General features: G+C 38.1%; 1 protein-coding gene across 2 annotated transcripts in view; it reads right to left on the bottom strand.

Annotated features, from left to right (window-relative positions):
* The window catches only part of PIEZO2 (piezo type mechanosensitive ion channel component 2), a 480163-nt gene that overhangs the window by 260896 nt on the left and 204231 nt on the right, over nt 1-15036 (bottom strand). For both annotated transcript variants that reach the window (XM_037001110.2, XM_037001111.2), the window contains exon 4: nt 5712-5754. In XM_037001110.2, the coding sequence (XP_036857005.1) occupies nt 5712-5754 (43 nt within the window). The remainder of the gene's footprint in view (nt 1-5711; nt 5755-15036) is intronic.

Raw genomic sequence — 15036 nt, 5'->3', positions numbered from 1 at the left:
CATACAATATAAACTATTTTAAACAATAGTTCCACATTTCATACAAATGTTGGGTTATTTATATGTCTTGGTAAATTAATGTGAATAGTGTTAGGAGAAGAAGTAGGGGTCCTCTGAGTAAGCCATCAGGAAGGGTGGATAACTTGAAGGGTGGGTAGAAGCACCCCAGAGAATAGGTAAGGGCGGAGCACAATGACAGACAGGTTGTGGAGGCTGCAGGGACCCCAAAGGCAAAGCCATGCCTTTTGAATTATGTCTACATTGGAGAAAAGAGTCTAGGCAATATCTTTGCTTCATCATAGCAGGCTGTTTTCAGGGTGATCTATATTTTAAAATATTCTTTGAAAGGGAAAGATAGTTCATTCCACAATCCAAGTAGAGTGTCAACTAAAGTCACATCAATACTGCTACTAATAATATAATCTGAGGCACTGCAGTGATTACAAAAATTTATTAAGAATAACTTCTCTGTTTTTTAAGAAAAAGTGGAGTGAAAGATCAGTAAAATATTGTTATTTTTAAATAGGCAGCAAAAAGATTTCCCAGGAAGCAGGAACTTTGATTTCTGTTTGCAGGTTACTATGCACAAATCTATTTACTTGCTGAAATATTTTTTTCCCAGATGAAAAGTGCAGTTGTGGAAAGAGAAAACATGTTCAGACCTTACTCAGAGATTTTTGTTATATTACTAGTGCCTTGTGGTATTTCCACTTCTCATTCCTTTCCTGTATACATACATAGCAGAGTAACACCTCTCCTTCCCCCTAAATTAGCAAGGTGACTTCCTCTCAGTTGTAAACTGTGAGCTGGTGACGAATGTCACTTTCAAGTGGAAACACGGAAGATCCAGCGTACATTCTCCAAGCTCTCCTTCCAAGAATTCAGCTACATAAAGTATAACAATGTGTATTTATTCTGAAACTATCACACAGATTCCAGAAAGGAAATGGCCAAACACATCTCACTAGGCCAGTGTTTTGCAAAGAGGACAGTCAGGGCGGATCCCTAGGTCTTCCTTTCAGTAACAGAATGTACAACAGAGGACAGCTTTGCTTTCCTATTCTGGGAGAAGGCTTTGAAACTTCAGCTGACTCAGGTATACTTATTTTCCTCTAGAGGTGACCACTTTAAAATAATCTGCTAGCAAACAGGACTGATGGGCAAACTTCAAAGGACATAGTGATGAAAGGATCAATAGCCCTAAAGAACAAGATAGCTTCATTTAAGATATAATTATAATTCCCTTTAAGAGAAAGAAGTTAAACTGAAGAAAAAAAGCAGAGCCATATTTAACAACACCACTTGACACGGTCTTTGCAATCCCAAAGATCAATATCTGTTCTGTATTTTAAGACCCCCTGATGCAATGCAGAGACTACTCTTTGCCTTTAAATGAGGAAACATGGGACAACATAGTATGACATTTTAAGATAACATCTAAAAATAAGCATATCTAAAGATGAAGCATATCCCTTGAAATATTCCATAACAATGTTGAGATTTATACATCTCTTTGGAAGTAAACACTTTTAGGGAGGCATTGTAACATGGAATTTATACTTTCTGGCTTTATTCAAAGTATTCACAAAATGAGGGCAGGAATAAGACTTGTGATTTGAGACAGTGTCCTCAAAATTACAGGGATAGGAAAATAAAACAACACAAAACAGAAGAGACCTATAACTCAAGAATTCAGAGTGGTTGAGTATATATAAATAAATATCTTAGTCTTTGGAACCAGGCAAATCTGGAATTAAAAACAAGTCCATATGAGTGAATATGAATATATTGGTAGGTTTCTTTGAGTCTCTTTCCCTGTGAGAGGGCAACCATAATCTACAGTGGGAGGGTCAATAAATGATGGCCAGTAGCCAAGTCCTGCCAGTTGCCTGTTTTTCTAAATAAAGTTTTATTGGAATACAGCCACACTCATTGTCTATGGCTGCTTTCTGATATCATGGCAGGACCGAGAAGTTGCATCGCGATTGTATGAGATATAAAAATGTTTACCGTCTGTGTGTTATGGCAAAAGTTTGCAAATCTATGGTCTCTGGGGTTGCTGTATGAACTAGAAATTATTTACCACAGTACTTGTCACATGGCAGCTGCTTTTGTTGTCATTATTCATGTAAGCAAGAGGTTAAGGTCATGCAAGCTAGAAGGAAAATCTTTCAATTGCCAGACCCTGTTGATCAATGAATCCTCAGTCTTCTTAGAAGAAGCCCTTGCCTAAAGTGGTTCACTTAGGAGGCAGCAAAAAATTTCAACCTGTTGTTTACTCTGTGGAGAAATGACCGAAGATAGATGTGAATCTGAAACAACCTGGAGTTTGATAACACATTCTGTTGGTGAGGCTCTGGGGAAATAATCACTCTCATGCAAAATTCCGTATGAACTTACTCTTTGATTGACCTTGGGACTTTATCTCTAATATATCTGACAAAAAATACAAGTGTGCGCAGGTTATTCATTGTAACATTTTATTTTATTTTTTGCAAGAGCAAAAGACTGGAAATAGTCCACCCATAGGGTACTGGGGCAGAAGGAGTTGAAGCAAGTGGCCTGTGCTTTATTTTCCCCTGATTACCAAAGAGATACTGGGATTGAAGGAAGAAGGCAAGTGACCTGCAAGAGTATTAACTAGATCACTGGGTAAACAGATTAGTGAATTGTTTTGCTAGGGAGAGAGTCCTCATCAATGGGATGCTTTGAGCAGGAAATCCCTGGTTTAGGATGTCAATGGTAAACAAACTTCACTCCTAGGTTTATGAGGCATGATTCCCTACAGAATGTCACATGAGCTATTCAAATTTCTTAGGCATAAAATTAGGGATGTTGCAAAATTAAATGTTCCCTGCTGTCTGAGGGACCTGAAAATCTCATTAGAAACCTCATCTATCACTCTGGACCAAAAAGAATAGAGTGGGGGAGTCATGTGCAATTTCCTGGATTTCTCCCTGTATTACCAATATCCATTGGTCTTGTACCTTGGGAATTATTGGCAATGCTTGAAACTGGATAAGATCTGCAATATGACCAATCTCATTGTTTCTGTTAGCTCATCCACACTAAGGAATGCCATCTACAGGTTAATCGAGTGAATCTATATGCACTCATGTGGAATGATCCCCATGATACACTCTCAATGAAAAAAATCCAAGTACGGAATGGTATATATAATATACTACTCTTTCATGCAAGAACAGGTCAAGGATACAGATCTAGAGAAGAGTTAGCTTGAATATTAGAAAAACATTGAAAAAGGTTCAGCCAAAGGCTAATTAACATGGTGACTGTAGAAAAAAGAAGGCAGGGGACAACAAGGGAAGGGAATGAAAGTAACTTTTTCCTGAAAACACTTTGTCATAGAAGATGGACTTTCAGACATAGAAATGTTACATATTCAAAAATAAAATTAAATCAAAAAGAAAGCATCCATTGAAATTAAAAATATTCTGAAACAAATGAACCAAATTATGTATAAAATCTAGGATATGACCACATAGAGAGAAAAAAATTAAGCAATGTTGGTTTTCAGTTTTTTGATTGTACATCCCTAATGGACTATAAAATCAAGACAGAATATAAATTTTTAAAATTACATTATTGAATGGATTACTAACAGTAATCTTACTGTTAGTGGTAATGTTAGTATTAGTGTTATTTGAAAATAATATACATCATTAAAATTAAACAAGTTTTGTTAAAAACCAAGATTTTCAGTAAAAAGGAAAATAAATTACAAATATAATATCAGAGAAGTTAGAAACTCTGTATGACCACACTTGACTGACAAATAATATGTATGAATTCAATATGCATTTTTCTTAAAATAGATAATTCCTAGGTCCAGCTATTGAAATGACCCAGAAACAATGCCACTACAGAATTGATGGACACCCCTAGTATTTAGATTGTGACACCAAAATAACATCTTCCACAAAGAAAATAGGGTTCCTTAGATGAATGGCTGACCCCAGGTCTGGAATACTGGGTGGGCTTGATAACATCTAGTAGTGCTTGATACATGGAAACTGTAAGACCAGTGGGGCCTGTGTCAAAAAAATAAGTCAACATGAAGTTGTTCCCAATGACTGAAAGGGAATAGTTTCACACATGAAATAAGGGGGCAGAAAAACAATACTACAAAGAGACAAATCCAGAATGTGAGACATTCTACAAGACAACTGACCTGGTTTCTTGAGAAGTCAATGATGAAAAGAAAAACAAATAGAAGCTGGGAGAAAACTGGGGACATGTCTAAATAAAGAGGCTTGAGATGTAATAATAGCAAAGGGCTTCAGTATACATTGTCCAAACCATTATCTATAAAATGTCATTATTTAGATGATAGGGAAATTCAAACATTGGGTATTAAATGATGATCAGGACTTACTGTTAAGTTATATTTTATATGAGTGGCATTATGATTCTGGAAGAAAACACCCATTTTCTTTTCAGAGATGTATATGTAAGGACAAAAATGACATGATATCTGGGATTTTCTTAAAATATTTCAGCTCCCCCTACCTTCTCCAAAAAAGAAAAAAACACACACATATGGCAAAGTCTCACAGAAGCTGTGTAATGGATACATGATATTCAATGTGCTACTCTCTCCCAGTTGGTTATGTTTGACATTTTTCATATGAAAGAAGAATCAAGGGAAAGATGTTTTGGGAAAAGATTTTACACAAAATAAAGGTGCACGTGATTTTCCATTCTTAGTCTTAAGTTGGCCTGTGAGATCTGCCTATACCAAGCCAACATCTTCCAAAGACCTCAAGAACTACCTATGAGAACTTAAACTGTGAAACCCAGATGGTGCTGATTGACTAGAAGTGTGTGAAGAGAAATAAACAAATCTTTGAATCAAATAAAAAATGGTACAGAAATGCTATCACAGTCAGCCTGGTGTTGAGCTATTGCTACTGAAGAAATAATACATTTTAAAGATTTTTGTTATTTCTTTTATATGCTTGAAGCACTTTGTCAGCTTGGTCAATCAATATACATAAAAACACATTTTCAATATGATGAAAAAAACACTCAGAATCTTTTAGAGTAAAAAAAAAATTAAAATTACTTTTCTTTCTTTCAATAGCTGCATTGACATTCCAAGTTCAATACAAGATACTAACTGCCACTGGGAGAGATTTGTCCAATATGTTGCTATTCAATTCCAAGGGCAGGTGGAGCAGTAACTTTATTGACCCTGCTTTTACATTTTCTAATGTTATAGTGTAGAAATGCATTTAACTAAGAGTGACATGATCTTAGATTTCACTGAGAACTAGTAAGATCTAACAATGTTAATTATTGAGAAGTTATCAATATCAACATAAATTTCTCTGAACTACAACTGTAGAACTGAACAGAGGAGGTGATAGAAATACAAGAGAGTAAATTATTTCCTGCATTTCTCTAATTATACAACTTATCTTTTATATGGTTTCAGAGCTTAAGAAGCATTTTTACACAAATTCCTCCCTTTAATCTTCATTTCCATACTGCATGCAGGTAAGGACTCTATAAAGCACAGGTCTACTTTTCAAAGAAACTGAGTCTCCCGGGGCCAAGTGATGACTTACTCAAGGTCACACACTTACTGAAGTAGTGGTGGCAAGACCACTGACTTATAACCAATAAATTACTCAGAATAAAACAGACCATTAGTAACTAAAAGAGGAGATATGTTAAACTCTGCTTACCTTTCAAAGCCAATCTGCCGAAAAGTTTTTTCCCATGTTGAACCTGTAACAGAAGGAAGAAGCACAGTTAGTGCACATGAAGTATTCAGATAGTTTTGTCCTGGTTTTGCACACCCTGGTAGATATTTGGTCTTACATTCAAGTAGGATGATTGTTTCCCTTCAAATGCATCACATTGGTCCCCAAATGGCTTTTTGGAGAACATTCCACATGAGGGGCTAAGCACATGCCCCCTGCTACATGGCAAACCTCCATCGCACTTTGCTCTGGTAATGCAATAAGCCGCTAAATCATTCCCAGTCTGAATGTGTCCAGTTCACAATAATACGAGTAAAGACTTAGGTCAAAAAGAATCACACAGTGTATTTTAAGTACATGCTCTAAAGTTCAACTTTTAATTTTACATAGCATATGGAAAGATGGGAGGCCCTCTGAAGTTCCAATTCATTACACACCTTGTCTTTAGGTCACAAATGTTAAAGCACAAGATTAACATATTTTAAGCTCAACATTTTAACCAGAAGTCTCCTGAATGCAAAATTGCTGTTTCCAGTGACATGATTTGAAGAGTAGTATATTCAAATCCACAAAAGAAGCTGAGTATAAAAAAGATATTCTCTAATTATTTTTCCAGGCAAAAATTATTCCCTACATTATAAGCATAATAATCCTCTGAGTTCGTGATGTAAAGAAAAGTGCCAGATTTTATCAAAGACCATTTTAATAAAAATTCTGCATTAAAGAATAAAAGGGGAGGAAGGTAGAAGATGGCAGCGTGAGTAGAGCAGCAGAAATCTCCTCCCAAAATCACATTTATCTATGAAAATATAACAAAGAAAACTCTTCCTAAAATAGAGACCAGAGGACACAGGACAACATCCAGACCACACCTGCAAGAACCCAGCGCCTTGCGAAGGGGGTAAGATACAAGCCCCAGCCCGGGGGGACCCGAGTGCCCCTCCCCACAGCTCCCGGCGGGTGGAGAGGAGTCAGCAGGGAGGGAGAAGGAACCCAGGACTGCTGAACACAAAGCCCCAGCCATCCGGACCAGAGCACAGACACAGTGCATGCGTGGGGTCCTGGATACTAGGGAAACAGGGCAGCAGGACGGGTGAGCGGGTGCCTGAGGCCGACTCCGGAGAACAAAGAAATGGGAGCGGCTTTTTTTTTTTTTTGGCGAGTGCTTTTTGGAAGCCTTAAAGGGACAGGGACCCCAATACTAGGGAAACAGGGCAGCAAGACCGGTGAGCAGGTGCCTGAGACTGGCACCAGATGACAAAGAAAATCACGCATTTTTCCTTTCTTTTTTTAAAATTGTTTATTTAATTTTTTTATCTTTTGTTGTTGCTGTTGTTGTTTTGCTTTGGAGAGTGCTTTTTGGAAGTCTTAAAGGGGCAGGACAGGACACATAGCCCAGAGGCAGAGAATCTGGGGATCTCTGGGCACTGTAATCCTCTGGGCTGCAGGGAGAACAGAGGCCCCTTATGGAGATAAAGAGCCTCCCGGCCGCTCCCCCGCCAATGGGGATCCACCATTTTGGAGGAGCAGCCCGAGCCAGGCCACACCCACAGCAACAGCGGAGATAAACTCCGAATAGGAACCGGGCAGAAAGCAGAAGCCCTGTCTGCATACAGCTGCCAAGCACAAGCCACTAGAGGTCACTATTCTCCCAGGAGAGGAAGGCCACAAACCAACAAGAAGGAAAGCTCTCCCAGCTGTCACTCATACCAGCTCTGCAAACTATCTCTATCACCATGAAAAGGCAAAACTACAGGCAGACAAAGATCACAGAGACAACACCTGAGAAGGAGACAGACCTAACCAGTCTTCCTGAAAAAGAATTCAAAATAAAAATCATGAACATGCTGACAGAGATGCAAAGAAAAATGCAAGAGCAATGGGATAAGATGCAGAGAAAAATGCAAGAGCAATGGGATGAAGTCCGGAGGGAGATCACAGATGTCAGGAAGGAGATCACAGAAGTGAAACAAACCCTGGAAGGATTTATAAGCAGAATGGATAAGATGCAAGAGGCCATTGAAGGAATAGAAACCAGAGAACAGGAACGTATAGAAGCTGACATAGAGAGAAATAAAAGGATCTCTAGGAAGGAAACAATACTAAGAGAACTATGTGACCAATCCAAACGGAACAATGTGCATTTTATAGGTGTACCAGAAGAAGAAGAGAGAGGAAAAGGGATAGAAAGTGTCTTTAAAGAAATAATTGTTGAAAACTTCCCCAAACTGGGGGAGGAAATAATTGAACAGACCACGGAAATACACAGAACCCCCGACAGAAAGGATACAAGGAGGACAACACCAAGACACATAATAATTAAAATGGCAAGGATCAAGGACAAGGAAAGAGTTTTAAAGGCAGCTAGAGAGAAAAAGGTCACCTATAAAAGAAAACCCATCAGGCTAACATCACACATCTCAACAGAGACCCTACAGGCCAGAAGAGAATGGCATGATATATTTAATGCAATGAAACAGAAGGGCCTTGAACCAAGGATACTGTATCCAGCACGACTATCATTTAAATATGATGGCGGGATTAAACAATTCCCAGACAAGCAAAAGCTGAGGGAATTTGCTTCCCACAAACCACCTCTACAGGGCATCCTACAGGGACTGCTCTAGATGGGAGCACCCCTAAAAAGAGGACAGAACAAAACACACAACATATGAAGAGTGGAGGAGGAGGAATAAGAAGGGAGAGAAGAAAAGAATCTCCAGACAGTGTATATAACAGCTCAACAAGTGAGCTAAGTTAGGCAGTAAGATACTAAAGAAGCTAACCTTGAACCTTTGGTAACCACGAATCTAAAGCCTGCAATGGCAATAAGTACATATCTCTCAATAGTCACCCTAAATGTAAATGGACTTAATGCACCAATCAAAAGACATAGAGTAATAGAATGGATAAAAAAGCAAGACCCATCTATATGCTGCTTACAAGAAACTCACCTTAAACCCAAAGATAAGCATAGACTAAAAGTCAAGGGATGGAAAAATATATTTCAGGCAAACAACAGTGAGAGGAAAGCAGGGGTTGCAGTACTAATATCAGACAAAATAGTCTTCAAAACAAAGAAAGTAACAAGAGATAAAGAAGGATACTACATAATGATAAAGGGCTCAGTCCAACAAGAGGATATAACCATTCTAAATATATATGCACCCAATACAGGAGCACCAGCATATGTGAAGCAAATACTAACAGAACTAAAGAGGGAAATAGACTGCAATGCATTCATTGTAGGAGACTTCAACACACCACTCACCCCACAGGATAGATCCACTGGGCAGAAAATAAGTAAAGACACACAGGCACTGAACAACACACTAGAACAGATGGACCTAATAGACATCTATAGAACTCTACATCCAAAAGCAACAGGATATACATTCTTCTCAAGTGCACATGGAACATTCTCCAGAATAGACCACATACTAGCTCACAAAAAGAGCCTCAGTAAACTCCAAAATATTGAAATTCTATCAACCAATTTATCAGACCACAAAGGTATAAAACTAGAAATAAATCCTACAAAGAAAACAAAAAGGCTCACAAACACATGGAGGCTTAACAACATGCTACTAAATAATCAATAGATCAATGAACAAATCAAAATAGAGATCAAGGAATATATGGAAACAAATGACAACAACAACACAAAGCCCTAACTTCTGTGGGACGCAGCGAAAGCAGTCTTAAGAGGAAAGTATATAGCGATCCAGGCACACTTGAAGAAGGAAGAACAATCCCAAATGAATAGTCTAACATTACAATTGCCGAAACTGGAAAAAGAAGAACAAATGAGGCCTAAAGTCAGCAGAAGGAGGGACAATAATAAAGATCAGAGAAGAAGTAATCAAAATTGAGAAAAATAAAACAATAGCAAAAATCAATGAAACCAAGAACTGGTTCTTTGAGAAAATAAACAAAATAGATAAGCCTCTAGCCAAACTTATTAAGAGAAAAAGAGAATCAACACAAATCAACAGCATCAGAAATGAGAACAGAATAATCACGACAGACTCCACAGAAATACAAAGATTTATTAAAGACTACTATGAAAACTTATATGCCAACAAGCTGGAAAACCTAGAAGAAATGAACAACTTCCTAGAAAAATACAACCTTCCAAGACTGACCAAGGAAGAAACACAAAAGTTAAACAAACCAATTATGAGCAAAGAAATTGAAACGGTAATCAAAATACTACCCAAGAACAAAACCCCGGGGCCGGACGGATTTACCTCGGAATTTTATCAGACACACAGAGAAGACATAATACCCATTCTCCTTAAAGTGTTCCAAAAAATAGAAGAGGAGGGAATACTCCCAAACTCATTCTATGAAGCCAACATCACCCTAATACCAAAACCAAGCAAAGACCCCACCAAAAAAGAAAATTACAGACCAATATCCCTGATGAACGTAGATGCAAAAATACTCAATAAAATATTAGCAAACAGAATTCAACAGTATATCAAAAGGATCATACACCATGACCAAGTGGGGTTCATCCCAGGGATGCAAGGATGGTACAACATTCGAAAATCCATCAACATCATCCACCACATCAACAAAAAGAAAGACAAAAACCACATGATCACCTCCATAGATGCTGAAAAAGCATTTGACAAAATTCAACATCCATTCATGATAAAAACTCTCAGCAAAATGGGAATAGAGGGCAAGTACCTCAACATAATAAAGGCCATATATGATAAACCCACAGCCAACATTATATTGAACAGCGAGAAGCTGAAACCTTTTCCTCTGAGATCGGGAACTGGACAGGGATGCCCACTCTCCCACTGTTATTTAACATAGTACTGGAGGTCCTAGCCATGGCAATCAGACAAAACAAGGAAATACAAGGAATCCAGATCAGTAAAGAAGAAGTTAAACTGTCACTATTTGCAGATGATATGATATTGTACAGAAAAAATACTAAAGACTCCACTCCAAAACTACTAGAACTGATATCGGAATACAGCAAAGTTGCAGGATACAAAATTAACACACAGAAATCTGTAGCTTTCCTATACACTAACAATGAACCAATAGAAAGAGAAATCAGGAAAACAATTCCATGCACAATTGCACCAAAAAGAATAAAATACCTAGGAATAAACCTAACCAAAGAAGTGAAAGACCTATACCCTGAAAACTACAAGTCACTCTTAAGAGAAATTAAAGGGGACACTAATAAATGGAAACTCATCCCATGCTCATGGCTAGGAAGAATTAATATCATCAAAATGGCCATCCTGCACAAAGCAATATATGGATTTGATTCAATCCCTATCAAATTACCAGCAACATTCTTCAAGGAACTGGAGCACATAATTCAAAAATTCATATGGAAATACCAAAGACCCTGAATAGCCAAAGCAATCCTGAAAAAGAAGAATAAAGTAGGGGGGATCTCACTCCCCAACTTCAAGCTCTACTACAAAGCCATAGTAATCAAGACAATTTGGTACTGGCACAAGAACAGAGCCACAGACCAGTGGAACAGATTAGAGACTCTAGAAATTAACCCAAACATATTTGGTCAATTAATATTTGATAAAGGAGCCATGGACATACAATGGGGAAATGACAGTCTCTTCAACAGATGGTGCTGGTAAAACTAGACAGCTACATGTAGGAGAATGAAACTGGACCATTGTCTAACCCCATACACAAAAGTAAATTCAAAATGGGTCAAAGACCTGAATGTAAGTCATGAAACCATAAAACTCTTAGAAAAAAACATAGGCAAAAACCTTTTAGACATAAACATGAGTGACCTCTTCTTGAACATATCTCCCCGGGCAAGGAAAACAACAGCAAAAATGAACAAGTGGGACTATATTAAGCTGAAAAGCTTCTGTACAGCAAAAGACACCATCAATAGAACAAAAAGGAACCCTACAGTATGGGAGAATATATTTGTAAATGACAGATCCGATAAAGGCTTGACGTCCAAAATATATAAAGAGCTCACATGCCTCAACAAACAAAAAACAAATAATCCAATTAAAAAATGGGCAGAGGATCTGAACAGACAGTTCTCCAAAAAAGAAATACAGATGGCCAACAGACATACGAAAAGATGCTCCACATCGCTAATTATCAGAGAAATGCAAATTAAAACCACAATGAGGTATCACCTCACACCAGTAAGGATGGCTGCCATCCAAAAGACAAACAACAACAAATGTTGGCGAGGCTGTGGAGAAAGGGGAAAGCTCCTACACTGCTGGTGGGAATGTAAATTAGTTCAACCATTGTGGAAAGCAGTATGGAGGTTCATCAAAATGCTCAAAACAGACCTACCATTTGACCCAGGAATTCCACTCCTAGGAATTTACCCTAAGAACGCAGCAATCACGTTTGAGAAAGACAGATGCACCCCTATGTTTATTGCAGCACTATTTACAATAGCCAAGAATTGGAAGCAACCTAAATGTCCATCGATAGATGAATGGATAAAGAAGATGTGGTAAATATACACAATGGAATTCTACTCAACCATAAGAGGAGGGAAAGTCCTACCATTTGCAGCAACTTGGATGGAGCTGGAGGGCATTACGCTCAGTGAAATAAACCAAGTGGAGAAAGAGAAATACCAAATGATTTCATTCATCTGAGGATTATAAGAACAAAGGAAAAACTGAAGGAACAAAACAGCAGCGGAATTACAGAACCCAAAAATGGACTAACAGGTACTAAAGGGAAAGGGACTGGGGAGTATGGGTGGGTAGGGAGGGATAAGGGGGGAGAAGAAGAAAAGGGGTATTAAGATTAGCATGCATGGGGAGGAGGGAGAAAGGGGACGGCTGTACAACCCAGAGAAGACAAGTAGTGATTCTACAACATTTTGCTATGCTGATGGACAGTCACTGTAATGTGGTTTATAGGGGGGACCTGGTATAGGGGAGAGCCTAGTAAACATGATATTCTTCATTTAAGTGTAGATTAAAGATTAAAAAAAAAAGAAAGAAAGATAGAAAAGGGGGATTACTCCTTGATAGGATAAAACTAATGGTAAATCAAAGATTAACACATGCTTTAAATATCCTTAATTTTGATCACTTAAAGGGTGTCAGATGATCGGCTATGGAGGTACACTTTTCTGATAATATTCCTTTCTCTTAATAAAAAAAAAATTAAAAAAAAAAAGAATAAAAGGATTGTGCTAACCCATAGTTTTACATTTGCCTAATGCTCACTCAGTGGTGAAAATACTTTGATTTCAGTAATTCGTAGAAGTGAACCCCCACCTCGCCCTAAATTCATGAGTTGTGCTGTGCACTAGTTGCTTGATTATCACAGAATATGATTACCACCATCCTTTACAAGGTAGTTATACAAACAGGAAATGGCCTGTTGAATCTTTAGAAGAAGCTGAAAAGCTATCATGTTTCTTTTCCTCAAGTTGTAATAAACTAGGTGCTTGTGCTTCTTTCTTGAGAATTCTGCCCCAAATGCTTTATCTTCAGGTGGCCACAGTCAGTGTTTCCTGGCATAAGATGTACTTTCTGGAAAGTCATGAGATTATATACAGGGTTTCCCCAGGTCCTCTCTGAGGACTGAGCTCCCAAGAGAGCATGAACATGGTGTTTCATTGTTGGACTTGGGTTCACACTACTTGGCTATGATGGAACATTTTAAATAATTGTTATAAATAATAAAGGACTAAATTTTGGATAGGAATGACACACACAAAAACACAAAGTAAAGGCAGAGTCAGGCTTATCTCCTTGGATGAAGTCACTTTTATCCAACTGAATTTCAATATGCTTTGTTGAGTAGGAGTAAAAGACATGGAATTTTAGTTAACTAGCCAGGGAATTTCTCATGGCCCCTCGTCCAGGGGAGTGGGCCCCACTGAAGGTCATGTGTCCTGTGAGTCCCATGCAGAACAATTAAGAATCCCTATCTCAGGAGTTCATGGAAGACAATTATCCTGCCCTTGAGATACTAGAAATTAAGACACTGGCAAAGAACACAAAGTCTGAGTCAGAAACCACATTATATTCAAGGACAGCTGGCTGCTGCCTGGCCCAAACTATGAAGTGGGAGAGAGGAAGAGTCCACGCCAAGGGTGGATCAGACAATCTGAACCCAAACTAGGTGGGAAAATTCCAGGGGAGGGGAGGGAGAATGGGTAGATGCTAGTTTTGACTTTTCTTGCTCGCAGTGAGAAACAAGCATCTTCTAAATTTTCTACATTTCCATATTTCCCCTGATCCTCTGTATCCTAAATTGATTTTTAAAATAAAATTTTAAGAAAACCCTTCTTTCTAATAGACTCAATTTATTATCAAGGCGAAATAAAAAGAAATGACATTGCTATTCTGTCCTATCAAGCTTTTAAACTATGGAACTTTAAGGAAGAAATAGGTTCCATTTTCATATTTCTGAGAAAAGTAAACTTTACAGGTGGAACAAGTTGAAAGTTTTTGGGGCAAAACTCCCAGTATTCCTTAGAATAAACATTAATCAATCACTCAGCTAAGCACAATAGAGATGGTGCGACAGCTTCCTTGTATTAGAAATCAATTTAGTTAATAACTTGAGCATCTTACATACCATAGGCATTCATCATTGTTTGCAGTTGATACTCTACGAACCATCTTAATATGTTAGGTGTAAGACTGAATATATTAAAGTATGGTTTCTGCCCTCAAACACCGCATACCCTGGGGGTTTGGGTTTTTATGTCTTTCGTGAGCACTTAGTCATAAAGCAATGAGAAACACACAATAAATGGGACAGACATGTCCAGATCCTTTGGCACCAAAAATATTTTTGGCAGCCCATTATTCAGTTGCTGGGGAATTCTTTTAAAGCCATTAACTATGTTTTACATGGTAAGGTAATATTGTTCCCCTTTGACAGAGCAGTCCAACAGAAAGAGAAAAGTAGAGAAAACAAAAGTACCTGGCAGACTTCCTTGATTCAACACTTTTTAAATGAGATTTATAATATGGAGAAGTCTAAAACATGTTACATTCTAAACATGTAAAAGCAAAGGACAGCAAGGACAACTGAAAGAGGAACATACGGCATAAAGAAACGGATACAACTCATGGAGGGATTTTTCCTTTCTAATCTTAAACGAAATAGTTAGAAATAACGAATTCTGATGCTTCATTTTTAAAAATGCCCTTGATAGCACCAGCGTCCCAACAACAGACTGAAGGCGGGAGTGCAGGATTAGACTCGAGAAGCTGGAAACAAAGCCGTGCTGAATGTCCTTAAGGCTGCAGAGCGGTTCTATAGTCTCATGCTGTGTGTCCACAAGTGACAAACA

The sequence above is a fragment of the Manis javanica genome, chromosome 9 (assembly GCF_040802235.1).
Source record: "Manis javanica isolate MJ-LG chromosome 9, MJ_LKY, whole genome shotgun sequence".
Taxonomy (NCBI): Eukaryota; Metazoa; Chordata; class Mammalia; order Pholidota; family Manidae; genus Manis; species Manis javanica.
Note: the sequence above shows the minus strand (reverse complement) of the source record. Positions and strands in the feature narration are given on the sequence as shown.